Genomic DNA, 22283 nt, shown 5'->3' on the forward strand with positions numbered 1-22283 from the left:
CCAGCTGAGGAAAAGTCATATTTACTTGGGAGAACTATAGGTTTTTAAAAAGCTTAGACCGAATACTGGATAAAAAAATATATATGTAAACACTGTGATCAACGACTCTTTCCTCTCTCCCGTGCCTGAAAAAGCCACTATTTGGGTTGATGAAAAGACTAGTATTAAAGTGCAGTTTCAGGTTTAAAGATGGTTACACGAAGACGGTGTTTCAGGACGTTTTCCGCCGTGCTGGTACTGCCGAGTGCTCACAACAGGCAGAGATTTCAAAGTCGGGATTGCTTTCTTGCAAAATCAGGAGACAAGCCTCTTTTTGATGCTAGGGAGCCACACGTGGGAAGTTCCAGCCACACCTGCTGGAAGCTCTTCTGAAGACTTCTTCTGGGTTCTCTGATTGGAAGTAATCCTTTTCCAAAGAGATCAGTTGCCCTCACTTGTTCTTTATCAGTGGCCTTTTTATGTGATTTATTAGGAAAAATCTTAAAACGGAAGCAGCATTTTCTCCTAGCTCCAATCCTAGCAAATGGTAGGGGCTGGCTTTCATTTTCTGCATGTTCATATTGCCTTTAATTTTATAACTGTGGTCTTTTATTTTTTCTTTTTCACTCATGTATTCCATGTTTCTATTCGTTCCTTCTTTCCGCTGCATGTCCAGAACTTGGGCCACAGTGTACTTCTTTTTGATTCCTGTCCACACTCCTGGGCCATGAGGAACCACACCTGCCTTCTCAGATTGCATCCACAACTGGTCAGAGTAGGGTACTGGCACACAGGAGGGGCACAAGTGCGGCTGTTAAGTAAGTGAATCGAATAATCGGCAAATGAATCGTGTGGAAATTAAATTGGAGGAGGAGTCAGACTGCCTTACTTGTGGCCGTGGTTTTGTTACTAGATTTCCGGCATATGTCTTAACCCCCACCATGCTTCTTTTCCTTATTAACATCTGGGGTAATGACACTGCCTTTGTCTACTCGGCCAGGCCACTTTTGTAACCCGAATCAAATGAGAAGCATATATGAAAACACGAATTCAAAGTTTACAAAGGCATAAGGTATGTTCATTAATTCACTGTGCGATCATTTTCTTTTGCAATCTTTATGTCCACAGATAGAGGAAGAACAAAGTGGCAGAAAAAAATGTTTCGCCAATACTGTTCAAATGTATGTTTATTTAGAACTAGAAGACATTAAAAGAAGCCACTGGTATGCATCACCGTGATGAACTCTGCAGTTTTCCCTCTCTCATGATGTTTATTGCTTCTCTTCTCTTACTGTGTTTGTAACTCTCCTGCAAGACACATCTTTGTCATTGAACTTCAATAGTGTAAACGTAATCCTTTATGCAAAAGTCTGAGGGCCCAGCTTTGTTTCCAAATTCAGAACCTTTTGAATTTTAGGAATGTATTGTGCGCATACCACATGCTATGTTTCATCTCCTATTAGCAGTTGTAATCAGAGATATTAATATTTCTGCAGAGAAAAGCATGGATTTTTACATGAAGTCGGATGAAGATTCTAAAAAGCCTCCTCTCAATGCTCTTTTTTCCTACCAAATGGTTTTACTAAAAGTTGATGAAATCGAGGCCCGTTTAGTGTTTAAGGCCAATGCATCTGTTATCTTCTCTCTCACACACCTTGCCCCCCTCACAACCCTAACGACAATTCCCCATCTAAATAATGCATTTCCCCTATTGTCGTATTTCTGGGAACTAAGCTACTGCCTGGGCCCCTGCCTGGCACATTGTCCGATCTATGTGTCCTTAGAAAACCAGCCGTATTTAACTGCTTTACAACCAAATACATTAACATTCTCTAAATTATTATTATTTTCTAAATATTTAGCTGACTTACATGTACTAGATGCTTTTCCTGGTCTGACAGTGATAAAATTTTAAAATGAATGTCTCCGACTATATTTTTATCTGACAATAATCAACCAAAGCTGATAAACTTTTTTTTTTTTTTACAGATCTGAAAATATTTTTAAAAGATTTAGAACAGTAAAATAAACTAAGCATAATATCAGGATATACACACCCTCTCCCCAGCCACCTACTCCCCACCACATAAGACATAACTTTTCAGATTTTAATGACAGTTTCTCAGACAGTACAGGATATTTTGTTCATATTGGAAAAAATTATGTAATATCTATATAATTTTTCAGCAAAGGATGTAGACTTGCTGCATTTTGGTATTTCTTAAATAGATATATCCCAGGGTAAAAGATTTTTGCCTAAATAAATATGTAAACTTAGGACTAACCCAATATGATAATGACTTTCCAGAGTAGTTAATTGAACAATAATAATTCAATTGAAACATATGCAAATTTTTTCAAATGTTCATACCAGTTTATTCTCATTTTTAAAAATGGATGCAAAAGGCATAGTTTAGGCCAATGATTCTAAACTGGGGTAAGTTTTCCCCAGCAAAAATGTGGCAACGTCTAGAGACATTTTTGATTGTCACAACTTGGGGTGGTGGGGAAAGGGGGTGCTACTATCATCTAATGGATAGAGGCCAAGGATGCTACTAAACATCCTATATAGGACAGCCTCTCATGACAAAAATTTATCCTGCCTAAAATGTCCATAGTGTTGAGGTTGAGAAACTCTAACCTAAGAACTGAGACACTTACAATCTTCTCATTCCTTGTACCTTAGATTTTAACTGAGACGATACTTTATTTTGCAAATATAAGTTAAATGAAACAGGGCTGTTTTAATTTGCTCATTGGTTTTACATACAAAAGAAATACAACTCTTTCCAAAAATCTTAAGAGCAATGTGTCTTTATGACATTTGCCTGGAGGAAAAAAATCAGAGCTGTGGTTAGACCATTCAACATAGGCAAAACTCCCTAAAAGTACTGTTTACTCATCTTTTTCCTCAAGCCCACTTTTTGAATAGCTCTTGATCTCTCCTCCTCCTTTCTCTGCCTTCTCTCATTAAGCTATGCTGGAGTGTAGGCGGAATAACTTTGGATGCCCTTGTTTCTTGTCACTTTTTTTCTCATTATTCATCTGATCAGAACATCAAAGTCCCATGAGATGGACCCAATCAAGCAAACCTAGAATCCTTCCATTGTAGAAGATGGAGCGGGGCAGGGGAGGGAAAGGAGGATCAAGACTCAAAAACGCGCACGTGTGTGCGTGTGTGTGTGTGTGTGTGTGTGTGTGTGTCACACAAGTAAATCTCTTTGTTTACTTAGCCTTTACTATGTAACCACTCCAAAACGTTGTGGCTTAAAACATTCACAATCTACTCTCACAATCTGTGGTTTGAGTGGTTAGTTCGCAGTTAAGTAAGGATGGTTTTCTAAGACAACTGTGTTAGACAACATGCCAGGCAGTGTGTTAGTGTCTAGGGCTATGTGGATGGGGTACATGCTTTCTTCCCAGAAGGAGTTTGTAATCAGGTATATATGGGGGTGTGGGAAAGAGGAGACAACAGATACATCAACCTTGAAGCCTAAGATGGGTCTCAATTTGCTGGCTTCATCTGAGTTGAGTTTGTCTCAGATAAGCTGAGCTAGAAGGTCCAAAATAACCTCACCCATGTGTCTCACAATTGGTTCTGGCTATGGAAAGAACACCTCAGTTCTTCACAGACTCTCATCCTGCTTTCAATACGTGGTGGTTTTAGGACAGTGATCCAGGACAGCTAAAAAAGAAACTGCAATATCTCTTAAGGCTTAGAATAAGATGACAAACTTGTTTCTGTTACATTATTGATCAAAGCAAGTACAATACAAGATCAGATTCAAGGAGAGGAGAAATCAATTCTTCTCTTTGTTGGGAGGAAGGACAAAGTCACATTGCAAAGGAAGATGCATATTCCGGCTGGAGGATTTTATAGTGTAAACGTAAAATTTATCCTCTGGTCACTATTATTTATATTCTTTCTAGATCAAAATACATGCATCCCCTCTCAAGGCATCAAAAGTCTCATCCAATTATGGCATCGAGCTCCAAGTTCAGTGTCATTTGATCTGCATCTGTTCTAGATACAGATGAGGCTCCTCCGGTGTAATTTCTCTCAACCTCCAGACTTGTAAACTCAGAAGAGAGATTACTTCTCCTTATTAACCTAACATGTGATGATGAGACAGGGGCATGGCCATTGCAATAGGTGCTTCTGTCCAAAGAAGGGAAGAGTGGAAAGGAGATAGCCATCGCGGTCCAACACAATTCAGAAATCCAGCTGGCACATAAAACCAGGTCCTTTAACCCAGGTGCAAAGGACGTTCTTTGTCCTTTTGATAAGAAGCAGCTCATGATCGTGGCTGATAGTTCTCTTAGGCTTCTTTTTAGCCATAAAAAGTGTGGTTCCCAAGTCCTCTCCTCATTTCGAACTGGCCTGACCCTTTAGTGCAAGCTGGTAGTGTTTCTGCTTAACAAATTTATTGGCTTCTTGAAAATCAGAATTAGTGGTGAGTTTAGTAATTGTAGATCTATAATTGGGATCATATAATTCTGATCCCGAAACAAATTATTTGATTTAGGTCATCTGATGGGGGCTGTTATTTAATTAATAATAATTACATTGTCACCTTATATTTTTGTTGCATTTTTTCTCTTTGTAACCTCATCATTATGTTGTGTCGAGAAATTCAATCTATATATTTCTGTTTTTAAATTGTTTTCCAACTATTTTATTGAGATGAATCCATCTGCATCAAAAACAATGAAATAACTTACCTTATTCAATATTATTAGGAATGATATGATTTTATATGTATGATTTGTTTAAATTAACATTTACATTTACATAATTGAAAAATATATGACTTTTATTTAAACCATCATTGTCACTTAAGCACCTGAATAGTATAATGACAATCTGCAAAGAAGAAAAATGTTTATCATAACCTATTACAAATTATGAATGTACCAATTCACAGTACCCTAATATTTTTGTCAGAGATGTCATTTTAAGACTTAACAACTATATTTATTTAAATAATCTTTTTTCTTCATATTTCTATATTTAAGATGACATTGAATTTAGTATTTTGTTCTTCATAATTGTTCATGATTCTGATAAAAATGTGCATCTCAATGTACATACTTATATGCGAAATTCGATATCCCTCAGAAATAAATTCTTATAGAAGGATTTGTTAAATATTTTAAAATATGTTAATTTCAATTACTGTTAGCATTTTTCAAAATACCATCTGTTAAAAGAATATTAATATGTACTTTAAATTTCAGAATTTAGTCATGCTATTTAAAAGCCTGTGGCCATAGCATTGTGTCAGTTTTACATAATATATTGTATACATGGCAAATTCATTATATGTGGTAAAACGAAAATACAATTAACGTGTTTCTAGGCAGCAACTTTTTCATGATTGATTGCGAAGCCTTCAGATAACCCAGGCCAACCTCTTGCTGCGGTCTCTGTGCTTCCAGGTACAAACCACAGCTGTTCAGAATCAGCATGTCACGGTTCATAATGACTCATTAGGAGGAAAACTGTTGACTAGAGTCAAGTGTGAAAGCTTCTTAATGGTCACATTTAATTACCCTTTTTAAGTTGAGACTCATTTCATGATCTTGTTGTAAAATATCCAAATACTGAGGAAACAGATAAACAGGTCCAAGAAATAGAGAAATTGAATATCAGAGTCAGCGCCCTTTATATTTCGATTTTTTTTTTTTTTAAGAGGGCCGTTGCCATGCAGTTTGGGGATTATTTCCTATAACAGCTTTAGCCCAGGGCCGTGTACATGCATATCCTTCCTACATAGATTTTTCTCAAGGCCTAGCGGCCTCCAACTCTTAAAGTCTGTAGGACCAACTGCTTCTGAAGCAGAACCAGTGATGAAAGCCACAAGGCTAAAGGACCTTCCATAACTAGTTTCCCCCACACCCAACACATACACTCAGACTGACCTTTAGAAAGGAATCAAGATTCAAGATATAGAAGAGAAAGGGAGGTTGGAGTTGCGTCTGCCCAGTAACACTCACTTGGATCGAAACCTGCCCTTAAATAAGAGCCTATTACAGATTCCTATCTGAGAACACCCACCTTGTAAGCTGGCTTCTTAAGCTTCACTTCCCTGTGTTGAAGTCATCCAGACACTTCACAATGCATTTGCAATGGGTTTCAAGTCTCACAACCTTCCCTCTCAAGCCTGCTACTTCTGTTTTTCTTTTTCTTTTTTCTTTTTTAAATTTTTAAATTTATTTTATTAAAGCCTAGGTATTCCTAGGTGGTCTCCCATCCAAGTACTAATCAGGCCCGACCCTGCTTAGCTTCTGAGATCCGACAAGATCGGGCGTGTTCAGGGTGGCCTGGCTGTAGACCTATTTTTCTTTTCTTGGTTAGTAGCATCGTTATCCATTTGCCCAACATAGAAATATAGAAGGCACCCATAGCTCTTGCGTGTCTACTTCTTTTTTATTCTCTTGCATCCATCTTATGCTTCTCATCCCTGTTGGGGCTGCCCTGGACCAGAATTTATCATCTTTAACGTGTGTTCTGTTCGTGTGCTCTCAAATATTCTTCCTATTTCCGTCTCTTCTCCCTTCAATTAAACATCTACACTGACATCATAATATATATTTCTGTGTCTCAGGTCTCATCTGATCATGCCGTTGTCCTGTCGAAAACCATTGATGGAGCCCTATTGTCCATAAGATAGATACCAAAGTCCTTGGCATGTTCAAAGGTTTTAATAACCTGGTTCTTGCCTATTTTCCAGGCTCACCTCCAGTACCTTCTTAAATCTTCTTCACTTTATAATCCAACCAAAACATGCCGTGATTTAAAAAGACTGCCTCTTTTTCCTCCAAAGTTCTCTGCCCACAAGTGGCCACTTATCTGGTGGTGGTTAACTTAATGGTACATCCCTTTTAGCTTCTCTGGACCTTCTAGCCCAGGGGCCTCCAACCCCCTGGCCACGGACCGGTACTGGTTTGTGGCCTGTGAGGAACCAGGCCACACAGCAGGAAGTGAACAGCGAGAAAGCTAGTGAAACTTCATCTGTATTTGCAGCGCTCCCCAGCGCTAGCATCACCACCTGAGCTCCATCTCCGATCATCAGGCATTAGATTCTCATAGGAGCACTGGTCCTTGGCACCAAAAAGGTTGGGTACCGCTGTTCTAGCCTGTTTCATGGCCTTTTAGGAGAATTACTTGTTCCCGTATTTATGTTCCCTCAGCACTTTCTATGTTCTTTTATTACAGTAGCAGACACATTGCTTTGAGCTATGATTTACATAAGAGTCTCTTCTATTGTATTACCAGTTCCTTAGGGAAGGGCCTGTTTTTTACTCTCCAGCACTCCCTTAGCAGATTCCTCTATTCATTTCTTTATTAAACATTTGCTACGCAGTGGTGAATTAAGACAGTAATGAACAAGTCAGATGCAGTTCCTGCCATCTAATCTAGAACCTACATTCTGGTGATAAAAATGAAAAGTCATCCACAAGATGATGGTTTCTTAACTAGACTGATATTGGTGGAGATGGTATACTCAGGAGATAAAATCGATAGCAATTCCTTATTGATTCAGTGTGGGGGACACGGAAAAGCAAAGAGCCAAGGATGACCTTCAGGTGACTGGCTTAAGAATTAGGTGGATTTTAGGCTCCATTAATAGAAATCAGAGAATAAAATCTAAAAACAAGATCAACTTCTTGTTCTCTGTGATCCTTAGAACTAGAGGACTGAGTTTACTTGTGGGATAAAGGTTTTCTTGTGGTCTTACCATTTTTAGAACTAACATACATGTTCAGAAAAATGCCTAGATGAATTACAGTTTTTATAGTTTTAGTAGAAATATTAAGCATGCGTATATAGGCATACTTGGTAAGACCACATCGTGCTGTTGTTTTGAAAAGCTGAAATCAGAAAAATCACTAGTAAGATTAACTATTAAATACATTTAAACAATGTTCCTTTAAATACAGCTCCAGGTGCACGAGGAGAACTTTATAAACCATTACTATGAATGTTAAGTTAGTTCTCTGTCAATGGCATTATAAAGTAGTGTTATTCTTCATAATAGATTTTCTAAGACAGTGTAGTAAATAAACATTGACTGCATGGTTCGTATTGCTTCTAGGATTTAAACATTTTATGCTGTTGCTATCAGATTCAATTACTAAATTCTGGGCTAAATTATTCTGATTTTTATATCAAAAATGAGGATTTACTGACATGATGAAGTTTAGAAATTTTCTTTTAGGAAAATAGTAAGTAAAATCAGAAAATATTTACTTAGAATTCAGCTGGCCGTGTCTGATGATATAAAAAGTAGATTGTTAAGAACCAGTAAAATCTGCTTTTGCAGCCATAAAAGGAAACATGAAGAGAATTTGACATTTAGATACATACAAAATTGCTACCAAAATCATAATTTTCTCTTTCTAAAAGACCTTTTAGCTAAAATCTAACTAAGACTCAGAGATTTACCATCAGCTGGAACTATTATAATAGCAGTATTGTTTCATTACAGGTGGTATATATAAATACAACAATTTAAAATTAGGAGGTAAGATATTATCAGTAGATTATATACCTAATTTTATGACTCTATGCACTAACATTATGCTAATTTATTTTAAGATTTTAAAACTGACATCTCGTGATATTTGTAAAATAATATATAATCTCAAACTGAGTTTAAAACTGTACCAACACTATAACTATACTTATTGGCTATTTTAGACTTAGAATTGGATTTTTTGTATTATAGATAAAGTTCTGAATTCCAGCAAATCTAGCTTGATTAGTTAAGATCATTCTGTTGCTACATGACTTCACTTATAGAACCTAAAGATTTGAAGGACAAAGTCAAATGGATAACTATGAATTTATCATTTTGATGTGATTAATATTTTATATGACTAATAGAGTAATTCTATGCTATCTTTGGGCAACAGAATAGTGGTATAGGATCAGGACATTAGAGTCTAAAACTTGACTCTGGCACTGGATGACTTTGGTAAAAATGCTTAAAAAAACCAAATGCCTTGGTTTCCTAATTTGTAAAACAGGCGTTGTAATACTTGCTGTTTATAGATTTGTTATAAGAAATAAATAAGTTAATACCTATATATTACATGATATAGAACTAATTAATTAAAGTAATTGAATTATAATGTAATCTATGTAGAAATAGAGCTAGAGATGGAAATAACAGTGACGTACATAGGAAGTATTGCTTATTATACTGGTTTATTGTTGGTATGTCCTTGAAAGTTAAAGTACATGTTTAAAAGTACATTAGAAATAATGGCATTCTGTAAATCTTATGGATATATCCTAAATTTCTCCAAATTAAAAAGTCTCATTCTTGATTTTCTTCATCTGGCAGTGTGTATCTGTTACATTCGTAGGCACTGGGAGCAGTTACTGTGCTCATGGCGGGGTTGTTCTGACAGGCAGCCAGCTGTTCCCAGCTGAGGCTTGGGAGCAGTCAGCTCTTGAGATGGAGATTTGAGCATCATTCCTCAAAGGGTGAGGAATCGAAATTATGTATTGTTCACATGTATTTCTCACAACATCTTCTAATGTTTCACAAACACCTGACAGTCACTCAAAGTTGGTGGAATGAGTAAAATTCACCCTTTCTTTGATCAGTGTCACATTGGCCCCTCTCCGGCCTTTTTCTCCATTTACCGCTGATTAAAACTTTCATAGGATCTTCTCTCTTTTTCTTCCAATATGAGTTTTCTCTTGTTCCGTCACAAATCACCACAACTGTCACCATTTCAATAATGGTCACTTACTGTCTCCAAACTTTCGTGGGTCAGGAGTCCAGGCACAGCTTAGATGCGTCTTCTGCTCAGGGTCTCAAATATCCGAACTCAAGATGTCAGCAGGGCTGCATTCTCATCCAGAGACTGAACGAAGGAAGAATCTACTTTTAAACTCATTCAGGTTGTTGGCAGAATTTGTTTCCTTGCTACTGTAAGACTGAGGGCCCCAGTTTCGTGTTGGCTCTTGGCTGGAGGCTGCCCCCAGCTCCTGAAGGCAGCCCACACTTCCCTGCCACGTGGCCCTCTCCATAGGCGGGTGATGACATGACCATTTGCTTCTACAAAGCCAGTGGGAAAATCTCTCACTCGAGTCGGCTAAGATGGAATCTTACAGAAAGTAACATATTTATGGGTGTGGCATCCCAAACTTTGGCCATATTCTGTTGATTAGAAGCAAGTTTCAGGTTCTGCCTGCAGTCTGCCTATGTGAAGCTGTGGACTTCTCTTTGGAGGTCACCCTAGAGAGTGCTCACCACTCTCCCCAACCGAGTGAAGTACCTGTGACACGTCACATCTGCAGCTCTGCCCGACGGCATTACTGTAGAACTGAGTGCATATGTGTACACATGCCCTTGCTTGTCTGTCTCTGCTTCTAGAGATTTCACGGTGGAGATGTTGTCCATTCATCTCTCTGTATCTCTTTTCATTTAGCATAGAACTTGGCACTTAGTTGGTCTCAGTGAACCTTTTTCAAACAACTTTATTGAGGTCTAACTGTACAGTGAACTTTCAATAAGTGAATGAAGGTAAACATAGGGCCAACATATTGCAAATGTTAAAGTATTTGCTGATAATTTTTAAAGGAGATCTAATTGATTCATAATACTCTTAGAGCTGTACTCCCTCTTCCTTTGTGACAATAAATCGATAAAATGAATTAAAAGATCAAATAATATTGCCGTTACTTCTAGAGTTGTGTAACTACATTTTTTATGATACACCTTCATGACATACTGTGTTATCTAATGAGATTTTTTTTTTTCCTTCTAGATGAGCAAGAGATAGTACAAAAACGCACTTTCACAAAATGGATCAACTCTCATCTGGCCAAGGTAAAGGAAATGACGCAGAATTCTGCGTTTACTTAGTTTGAGTCAACAGATCATTGAAAGCACAGCATGCAGGAAATGCTGCTGTCTCTGTTGTCACTATTGCCGTTCCGTGATATTGGCAATCCTATCGGTTTCCTTGTCGCTGACAGGCAGGATTTGCTCACGTCGCCTCTGGGAAGACATGGACAGATAGTTCCAGTCAGGAGAGGTTGCTTCATGTCAGTTCTGTGAATCTTGGTGAGATAATTCATCCGGAATTATTTCTTCCCTACAAACGTGTGTGTCATAGGAAGAGAAGAATTTGTGCTGGACTTTGGTTTGTGTGGTTTTGATTTGTGTCAGAAAGAAGCAAGGAGTGGTCTGCCCTGAGGAAAGAGTTTTATCTGAGGAGATCGTGACAGTGTCTTGTCTCCCCTTTTAGTGCTTTCAATAGAAAAGAAACTATGGTGTTCAGACGCTAAAAAGACTCGTTATTCTGAGATGATCCACACTGATACTAGGTTGTATCAGGTAACGGTATTTGTACATTAGTATTTGAACATAAATAGTAATATAAAACTATCCCATATAGCTACATCCCAGTAAAATTAATCTCTTATAATGCTGATGAAAAAAATATGCAAACCAAAAAAACACTGCATTTGTAAGAATAAATACAGATGATGCCACAATCGTCTGAATTCAGTTAGGATCTTTTTGCTGACCGTGGTGCTGACAGTCTGTGTGCAAGGCAGGAGAGCCCGACCAGCAGTTTCTGACCAGGGTCGTTCCCACAGCCTCTGTTCTAGTTCAGAAGCTACAAAAGCATGACAATGCATTTCAGTCCCGTCGTACAAATCAACTGCTTGCTGCGTGTGTACGCTAGGCTTTGGAGACACGGAAAGGTTAGTTAGGCACTTCCCCAGGCCTTGAGAAGTTCACAATGCCGCAGAAACCCAAGACGAGAACAATATGTCTTTATACAGGATGAATTAGAATTCTCTCTCCTGTAATCTCCAATACCTACTTGATGAGAAGTGGCTCTCGGGCCCTGTGTTGTCCCTTAGCAAATGCTCAAAGAATGTTAGCAGTTTCCCCTGCAGCCCTCTTCCAGAGCCATCCCCCTACCTGGCTTTCCTTTCCTGCCTGTTTTCTCCAGAATCTGAAATCTCAGCTCTTCTCCAGAACCTGTAGCAAGGTGAAGTTCAGCTAGTCTTAAATTATTTTGTACAGTTTGATATTTTACCTTCCCAACAACATTGTAAGGTCTTTAAGGCATTCTCTAATCTTTGGAATTTCTTTGTAAATCTTAATAGCTCTAATAAGCACAGTGCTGAGTACCATACAGAGATATTTAATAAAATAAAGATAGCAAAGAGTCTATCTTTTCTTATTTTGTTAGAATAGTAAAGAAGACATCACTGGGGAAAAAAAGTAATGATAAATTTCTGGCACTGTGCTAAGTGCTTAGCATAGGTTATTTTATAGTATTCATCTTTATAAAGTGGTACCACTCAGATTTTAATCCAGGCATGAATCTGAAGTCCCAGTGTTCTTACCATACACATTTTTATATCAATAGTATCATTCGAAAGAGCCAGAATATTATTATTTTTATTTATTTATTATTTATTTGTTTTTCTTTCTCCTCTTTAATTCCCTTTCCCCCACCCCACCCCCCACCTCTGACCTATGGATGTTGCTGTTTTCCCCTTAAGAACTGTATCTCTGAAGGCGAGGCGTCTCCTCCCACACACTCACAGTGTGCACCTAGGATCTGGTGCCCCTGGGCCAGGCATCCCCAGAGCACTCGGGTGGGGGGGAGGCGGGCTGGCCCATGGCTCCACCTAGGGTGCGAACCCAGCCAGGACCTTCTGCGTGTAAAGCAGACGTGCTAACCATTACACTATGGAGCCACCCGCCAGAATATTATTACCTCCACAACTGCTCCATTATAACCTTAATGTGATAGAGCTTTGCATTCTTTTTTTTCCTTTCTCCTTTGTACTTGTGATTTTTGATTTTACCCCTTTGGGTCATCTTGAAAACTGAAGCAGAACAATATACCTATACTTGTTATCCTGAATTTATTTATACTGACAGTGTCGTATCTTGCCAAACATTGCCAAAACCCACAAATTCATTGGAGAACGTTTTCTTTTTCTGACTCCTTTATATTTGGAAAACATTCTGAAAATAAAATCTGACCCCATTACCCAGCCTTGGCAGTTGAAAGTTTTAGGGCAGCTACAGAGTTAATGTTTAAGTCTGCATCTGTCTCAGCAGCTGATTACGTGACCCCCTACTCATTTCTCTCTCTTCCCCATCCTTGGCTCACCGTTAGCCCAACTTGAGTTTCTATTTCCAGCTCTGTTTCTTTCACATTCACCCTCGTATTTCCCTCCCAGCCCTGTACCATCTCTGTCTCTCCCATCCTCTCCCCTCCTCCTTATACTCCCACCCAACCTTTCTGTCTCGTCTTCCCACCCCCATCTTTATCCTCGTTTTTAACCGTACCTTGTCCTTATAAAAGCACATGCAACCTGCACATTCTAGGATTTGTAGTATCATTCAAGTCACGTTGACATATACAACCAAATTAAAATGGAAGCACACACTTTTCCCCCCAAAGCAGTGTCCTCACTTACTTCTGAGAATAAAAATACTTCACTTACAGCAGAAATAAGGTCAATGCCATGTCTTTGACCCAGCCTCTGGACCAAGACATTGTGTCACTTTTCCTGCTGTCTCTGAGAAGACTTGCTCGCAAAATCATTCTGTGATCCTAGAGTGTGCTTGGTCCCATCACTCTAGCACCCTGTGGACATGACAGCCAGCCCATGTGTGCACATGCGTGCACACACACACACACACGCACACACTCAGTCGGTTAGGCTCCATAGAAGCCTGTGTCATGCCCAGAGTCTCACTAAATCTCTCATGAAAACAGCTTCTTAAACTTTTGGTCCTTGATTCCTGATTACCTATCAGCAACACACAGACATCTCCTCTGACAATACATTTTCAAGCAGGCCCAAAGCTATACTTAGAATAGAAATATTTGTTACTAAAAATGATCCACAGAGAAGCAACTTAACCTGTTCCAAGGTCTTTCCTTACCTTCCAGAGCTTCTTGAAGCTAACTTTTCTTCTTCCTGTTTTTTTTATTAAATAACCATGGCCAATAGTATGCCCTATAATGAAGAAACAGGCTGCCCCAAGGATGGAGCCATAATTGATGTCAATTTTTTAAAAATCTGGTGTCTTTTAATTTATTGGGTCAGATGGAATCTGGTTTGGTGTGCTATTTGAGTATTTGTTTACTTTGCCCAGAAATACTTAACCAATGTAGACCCAGTATTAGTCGGCTTGTGCTACTGTAACAAAATTAGATAGAATGGATCACTTAAACAACAAACATTTATTTCCCACAGCTCTGGAGGCTGGGAAGTCCAAGATCAAAGTGCCAACTGATTCATTTCCTAATGAGGGTCCTCTTCCTGGCTGTGTTTTCACAAGGCAGAGAAAGAGAAAGCGAGAACGCTGGTCTCTTCCTCTTCTTATAAGGACATTGATCCCATCGTAGTGCATCACCTCACGACCTTCTTTACACCTCATCACCTCCCACAGGTCCCTCTTCCAAACACCATCGTGTTATTAGATTAAGGTATCAACGTATGGACTTGGGAATCACACAAGCATTGAGTACAGCGCATACCCCAGGTTCCATCTGAAGTCCAGCTTGAAGCACACGAGAATTTCTTCCAAACCTATAAAATAGGGACGGGTACTTGATCCTCGAATGATGACAGTAACGAACTTCTCTCCTCTTTCATAGCAAATGTTTCCTTGTGTGATGATGAATCCCTGTTGTACGTAGCTCTGTGTTTTGGAATTGTTTCAGAAAATCTCATAACCAAACCATTTAAAAGAGTTAAAATGCATTTTATTCCTTGTTTTTTCTTTTTTTTCCTCCTACAATTTTCTGTCGGCATCTACCAATTAAGGTCAGAAAATGACCCATGTCAAAAATATTTTTTTATGTTGCTACTCAAGATATTAATCTTAATTCATCTATTACTTACCCTATGTGATTTTTCTCTCTAAGAATAAGAACTGAGAAGTGTGCTAAATTGGCAGAAAAAAAAACAGTTTTAACTTCAGAATGCAAGTCGTAGATATTTTGCAAGATCTCTATTGTTTGAGGCTTTTGTGCAACAGTCATGGGAATTTTTGTAGATTGAAACTTGAATGATAAATCACTTCATCCTAAATCTGTGATGACATCTTGCTACTGCAATGCCTTCTTTAAAGATTTTAAGCAAATGAAAAACACTTTTATTTTAAAGGGCAATACGAAAGACTGCTTTTTTAGAAAGTTTATATCTGTTTTCTCAAAATCTTCTTTAGAAATTGACCATTTCCAAAAATAGCTTTAATGTAATAGGTTGTAGCAGATTTAAGAGCTGGGATGTTGAACTGAGAAGCCAAAAAAATATATATATATATATTGATCCTTCCGTCTAAGGTCATTTGATCTTGGCTGAGTTTGGAAATGTTCAAAAGATGCTTCATGGAGATAAATTTGGGGAGGTTTTTTAACGAAAAATGTTCATTTTTCTTGGCCGCTTTGCTCAGTTTCAAATTAATAAACTACTTCTAATTAAATAAAATAATAATCTCTTTTACTGATGACATTCCAATTTATTGCAACAATTCATTATAAATATTATGACAGCACTATGAAGACAAGGTGCAAATAAGAGAGCAATTTGTTTTCAAAAAATATGTTTTTCTGAAGAGAAAAATCTTATTAAAAGCAGAGGGAAAAAAAACCCAAGAATTTTCCATGTCTTTTTGTGCCATTTTTTAGTATTCAGATGTAGATTATTCAAATTTGTGGATATAATTATTAGTTCATTTTTTTTTGATGTTTGCTTTGTTTTCAAATCGAAGTCTTTATGCTTCTGCAATTATACAAAACATCACAAATCACAAATTGTCATTATAATGTAATTTAACAATAACAAAAATTAGTGGATTGTATTTATTTCATATGCCTGGTAATTCAGGAATGGGGATTCATATTTAGACATGAACCCTATAATTTTCTTTCTCTTCAAGAAGATCCCGCATCTTTCTATTATTTGCTCTGTCAATGAAAGAAGGTGGAGTATTTATTTTTTAATTAGCCCAAGATTGATTTTCGGTAATGGCTTTTCAAAGTTAGATCTTCATTCTGTTCGAGCTTGTCATTACTCATTGCTAAAAATGATTCTAAATCTTACAGCTGCTGTTTATTGAACTCGTATCAAGTGCTAATTACTGTGCCTTAGCAATTTTATCTTTTATTTAATTCTCATAAAAATAGTCAAATATAAGTATTCTTTTTATGGTTTTATAGAATATGAAGCTGAAGTTTAGAGTAAATCAATAATTTTAGTTATTAATAACAAGTAGTGAAAAAACAGATTTCAATCCCTGGACTCCTAAGCTTGGGCACTAACCATGGTGCTATACTCCCACATTTTGTTTATTTAGCTATTCATGCAGCAAGTACTTTTCAGGTCCTATTATGGGTTAGGGGTTGTTGATACAGAGTAAAGAAAGATAGATATGGCCCATGCCATCATGAAACTGATAGTCTAACGAAGAGACAAACAACTCTGGTGAAGTTTGTGTGGTAAATTTCACAAGAAGGGAAGTACAGGGCGTCAAGGAACACACGGCAAACACAACCAACCCTACAGGTAATCCGAAGGCATCATAATAGGCTTTCACAGGAAGAAAACGCCTTGAGAAATGCCTTGGGATTGAGTAGGTGAAGGAACCAGTATTTTCAAAAGTTGAAAGATGAGAAAGTGTGTGGTATAGTAAAGGAAATGCAAGTTCAGAATGCCTGAAAACATGTGTTCCAGGAATGGACTGGTGACAGAGAAAACTGAGAATTGGTTAAAGGTCACTCATTAAGAGAGTCTGGGTGTTGTGGGCGGTGACATACATTACAGAATCTTGGGCAGACAAATGAAACGACTACTGTGGCCATTAAGACTTTCTTTTTCCCTCCCTCTGCCTCTCCATCTCTATCTCTCTCCCATAAATTAAAACAGAATGGAGTAAGATTGGAGGTAGAGTGATCCTGCAATAAGCCAGCTGGGGGATGAGGGCAGTTTGGACTAAAGCAGTGGTAGGGAATGGAGAAAAGTGGGTTGATTGACAGGTGTGTGCGGTGGACTGGATAATGAATTGGAATCTTGGAGGATGAATTAAGAATGACTTCTAGATTTCTGAGTTGAGCAAATGATTAAGATCATTACAGAGAGAGAGAATATAACAGGCTTGGGGGAAAGCTAAGAAGTTCAGTTTTAGAAAGATTACTTGATAGAGAGAAACCCATTTGATCTGGTGGTTAGGAAGTCATTGGCCACCACTGGGAATGGCTATGTCATAGAAGAAATCAGACTCCAGCAAACTGATGAGTACACGAGAGGTCAGTGTCCTAGGACACTGAGTGTATATTACATGTTTATGAGACAGAACATAAGATCTGGTAATGGTTGTTTTCATGAAGGGTAGTTTTAAGTGTATGTCTGTATTGAAGGGAATGATCAAGAACTAGTAGAGAGGATGAGAGTAAAAAAGAAGGCAAAGAAGGTTATTTTGAAGACACGAAGCTCATGAGGAGATGGTGAGAGAGAAATGAAGAGCACAGTTGGAGTGTAGGTCTGTACTAGAAAAAAGACTTCTCTCCTTCTCTGAGACCAGAGTGGGGACAGGAAAGAGGGGTGTGGATGTGCCTAAATTTGGAGTGGGGCAGAGAGGAAGACAGAGGAGGGATGGACTTGGGTTTGAGAGGATTCCCACCTAATAACTACATTTTTTTTTTTTTAGGTCTAACAGGATAGTCTGTATTTTTGAGTAAAGAATTTATGTTAGAATAAATATTTTTAAAAGTGACACTTAAAAAGATGTTAGTTCTTTAACATTTTACAATGTATTTATCTTAGCAAATTCTTAAATTTTATGCAAGACCTGTTAGCTATTGTTATTATATGAAGTCACCATGGCCCCCAAAGGAGACAATTTAAAGATGTGTTTTCCAAAAAACTTCTGTAAGAAATTAGAATTTTTAATTAGAAAAAGAGTGTAATCTTGACATAAACATCAGTTATATTGTGTTATCAAATGCTTGTAGTGCCCCATTTTCTCTCATTCTGTCAAATGGAAAAGAATGTTATATTTGTATTTAAATACTCTTGATTTAATCTTTATGATATTTGGCTATAAAATAAATATAGTTTGGCAATAAGTCCTTTACAGGGAGAAATAGGTCTCAAATAGCCATTGTTTAGTGTTTCTATAAATGGTATGTCTCAATATGCAACAAACAGTCCCTTCTTTCTGCTAGCCTTAGATCTCTGGGGCTAGTAAGGGCAGGAACTGAATATATTAAGTATTGTAACTTTGAGATGACCTCAGGCATGATATGAGCATTTCCTCACTTTTTAGAAGAACTTAAAAAGAAATCATCCTAAAACATTAGTTATGCTCTGTATTAGTTTGCTAAGGCTGCCATACAGAGTATTACATACTGGGTGGCTTAAAATGAGAAATTTATTATCTCACAGTTCTCAAAGCCTGAGACTCTGAGAAGCCTTCTGTGCTTCATCTTAGCTTCTGGTCAGTGGCCTGCATCACTTGATATGCCTCGGTTTGCAGCTGCGTTAGTCCACTGTGTCTGTCTGTACCCATGTCCATATTTCCCTCTTATATAAAGACAGTAGGCATATGGGGTTAGGACCCATCCTGATGACCTCATTTTAACTCTGTTACCTCTCTGAAGATTCTACTTCCAAACAAAATCACATTCTGAGGGTCAAAACTTGCACATATCTTGGGGAGGGGACACAATTCAATCCATAATAGTTTCCAATCAGGGCACATTTTAATACCAAGTTAGAGTCATACACTTCTTTAAAAGGGATGCTGCTAATTTTCCATGTTTTTTTTTAAGTAATTCATTTTAATAATGACTTCGATTGACATTTTAATAGTCCTAAAATATCACTTCGGGGGCTGCTTTGTTCTTCAGTTGTCTTTCCACCAACAGTGCTAAAAGATAACCATGAAACACTTTCAGAATTAAATTTTACCCCCATCTGTTTCCTGTCCATAGTTTGGTGGAAATATTAATGAATTAAGATGAGAAAAAGAAGCAAAGAGGAAAAGGTAAATGTAATAATTCACCCCAGAAGTCATTCTTTTAGTTGTTTTTCTAACAGTGCTTTAGTTTGACAGTCCTAAGCATCCCGATACATTAGTTATTTCCAAGTGTGTAGCTAAAAGATTACAAAAGACAATCGTTTCAAAATGAAACGATTTATCAATAGAATGCATTGATAACATAGGTATAGATCTACAAAGTTTATGGAGGTTATTAAACATTTCGATAATATTTGTCAAATTCCCTTACTTTAGAAACTCTTTTCATTTATTTGTGCATTCATTCAATAAATATTTTAACATGCTGTTTGTATATGCAGCAATATTCTGGGTACTGAGAATGTAGCAGTGAACAAAACAGAAAAAATAATCCCTATATCGTGGCACTTATGTCCTAGTGAGGGAGATGGACAGTAGAGAAGGTGAATAAGGTTTTGTGTGAAGGGCAGACTGAGGAGGGTCCAGGGCAGAAGAAAGGAGGTAGATGAGAAGGTTGTTGAAGTCATCCGGGCAAAAGACATATGTCTTGAACTGACGTAGAACAGTAGAGGTGGTGACAAGTGGTTAGATACTGAATGAGGTTGAAAATAAAGCCAACGAGATTTGTCGATGAATCAGCTATGAGGTACGAGCGAAAGAGAGGGGTAAAAGATAACCCCAACTCTGTACTGAATAAAATAAATAACTTGAGGAATATGCTTCTTTTATGCATACTACATAGTGGAAAGAATTTTAGTACATGTGAAAATTATTAAGAACAGTTTTCCAAGCAGATTTAAAGTTGGGCTGGAGGGTGCTTATTGCCTTTGGGATATTTGTTCGGAATTGAATTAAGTGATTTAGGAAGTGGAAATGATTATGCTCACTGTCATAGGAAACAAAAAAGAATGGGAAAGCTCTTCTCACTTTTGCCAAGTAGAGGTGGAAAATAGTCACAATACTGCTTTTACAGAGTGAGAAAAACAAATTACACATGAAATTTTTAAGTTGCTTCAGCTTGTTCCTGGAAATATTGGGAAATCTAATTAGATTTTCTGAGTAAAATGAAAAAAGCATTATAGACATTGAATTAATTTTATTTGGCTACCGTCAGTGGTTAGCATCATGACTTTTCCAGTCTGTTCCAAGGCTACTTTGGCATTTTTAGACCTTTTAGTGCAATGGGCTCTTTGCCAGCCTTTGGGGAGGCAACTTGCTGCACATCTGCTGCTCAACCCCTCTTCCCTTCCTGCTCTTCTCTGTTCCTGTTGTTTAGCTTGTTGCTTCCACCCATCGGATAAGCATCAGAGCAGGCGAACGTTCTAGACTGGTCCAGGCATGGGTCTGTCTCCATGCACTGTCTCAGGTAGTTCCTACCTAAAAGTTATATGAATCGGAGGTCATGATTGGTCTGGTTCTAGAAGTGATGACCATCATGTGTGCAGAAGTTTCGAGTTGCACAGAATACACCCTGAGAGCCAACCCTTGCCTTAGGACGGCTTTAAACACTGTTTGGGAATATCTCAGGCTACGAGCATGTGTCATGTTCAGCAAGCCTGATGGTGCTCAACAGTGCGTGTAGGTATCAAGTGGAGTAGAGTGATCTGTGCCATGTGCTGTTCCTTTAGACCTTTTCTAGTCCGGTTTTACTGGTGTCACTAAGAAATCTAGCGATCACAAACTTTAAACCCTAGGATATGTGTTTAATATTTCAAAGTAAAATGCTATAGCTATTTTTTTTGTACCACAAGATGTTTTGAGAGTTTTTCTCCAAGAGGAAAAAGCATTTAGTGAGAGATTGCCCAGTTGTCCTGAGACTAAAAGTATTCATGGTAAGTGGGGGCCTGGGTTGGTCCTGGGATGAGATAGGTGATTTTGTTCTTTCCTTTATGAGAGGCTGAATCTTTCATGCTATAAATCTCCTTGATAGCTGTGTGATGCTTATTACTAAGATACTCTTGGCAACACTTTACGTGTGGCATGACACACCATTGCTGGGAAAATGAAGCATGTCCCTATGCAGTTCCGCCGAGAGGGGACAGATCACTGTCCCCTGGAAGCTCATCCAGGGTTTCTCCTGAACTGCGCTCCGTGTTCCTTTTACCTTTGCAGATTTTATTCTATGTCCTTTCACTGTGATTTAACAATGAGTATTGCAGTTTCTCTGAGTGATATTAGTCCTTCTAGCGTGTCATAGAGCTGAAGATGATCTTGGGGAACCCTGATGCGAAAGACAAAGTCAGAAGGGCTCTTGGGGGCTCAGCTGCAGGACCTAATGACACTGTCCTTAGGTCATTGTCATGTGACAACTTGACTTCAGCTACCTTCTGGATCTAAGCAGAGAATGTGATGGGCCCAGCTCAGGTTGCTCATGGACCAAAGGATAAAGGTGTAGCAAACATGACCAATAAGGGACATAACATGAGTTGGGCTGACTTGTGTCTATGCCTATATGTATTTATACTCAGGACATCTCTATTTATTAATAAATTTTTTGTTTTTAGTAGGGTGGCAGGAACTTCAGGTGATTAGTTAATACTTTTTATATTAATATTAAATAAAAATCACATTTATAGGTTTGTGTCCTATTCAGAAAAAAAAATAATGTTAATTTTCATAGTAAGCTTCTTTGTCTAACAAGATGGCTCGAATTATAATAAACCCGGGCTCAAAACGATTCACTTACTAGAGATGTGACCTAGGCCAATGGTTTAACCTCTCTGAGATTCAGATTCCTTGCTTTTAAAGAGGGGTTGATACTCCCATATGCAGTGGTTATGAATATGAAAAGAGATAACACGCACAAGCCATCAGCATAGTGCTTGGCACAGTGAGATGTTCAACGACACGTTATTCATTCTTCTTTTTCTCTTTTTTTCCTTCCCTCTTTTATCCCAGCTAAAATGTCTACTAAGTTAGAATTTATAAGTATCTAAGCCATAGAAACATCTAGTAAATACTGGAATTTATATACATAGTCTATAATAGTGACAGTCATATTTACTTTATGTACCAATATTTTTATTTCACATATAATTTTTAAGTGTGAGAATTCCTTAAATTTTTATTTCATGCCAAATAGTTATATCCGATATCTTTTTTCCATCAAAATTATTGTCTTAATCCATTCCCCTTAAGTAATATAATTGTTTCTAGGGGCATCAAATCAACATATGTCTTACCAAACATGGCCATCTCTTTATGAATAAAAATATGAAAATAGATGGGGGATAAGTATGTACTGGTGCTCATACACTGATAAAGTGACACAAG

General features: G+C 37.8%; 1 protein-coding gene across 1 annotated transcript in view; it reads left to right on the top strand.

The window, feature by feature from the left end:
* The window catches only part of SYNE1 (spectrin repeat containing nuclear envelope protein 1), a 406416-nt gene that overhangs the window by 58983 nt on the left and 325150 nt on the right, over nucleotides 1–22283 (top strand). Inside the window, exon 3 of the mRNA XM_039851332.1 lies at nucleotides 10768–10829. Coding sequence (XP_039707266.1) covers nucleotides 10768–10829 — 62 coding nt within the window. The remainder of the gene's footprint in view (nucleotides 1–10767; nucleotides 10830–22283) is intronic.

This window comes from Pteropus medius, unplaced genomic scaffold (genome assembly GCF_902729225.1).
Source record: "Pteropus medius unplaced genomic scaffold, Ma_sr-lr_union100, whole genome shotgun sequence".
In the NCBI taxonomy this organism is placed as follows: Eukaryota; Metazoa; Chordata; class Mammalia; order Chiroptera; family Pteropodidae; genus Pteropus; species Pteropus medius.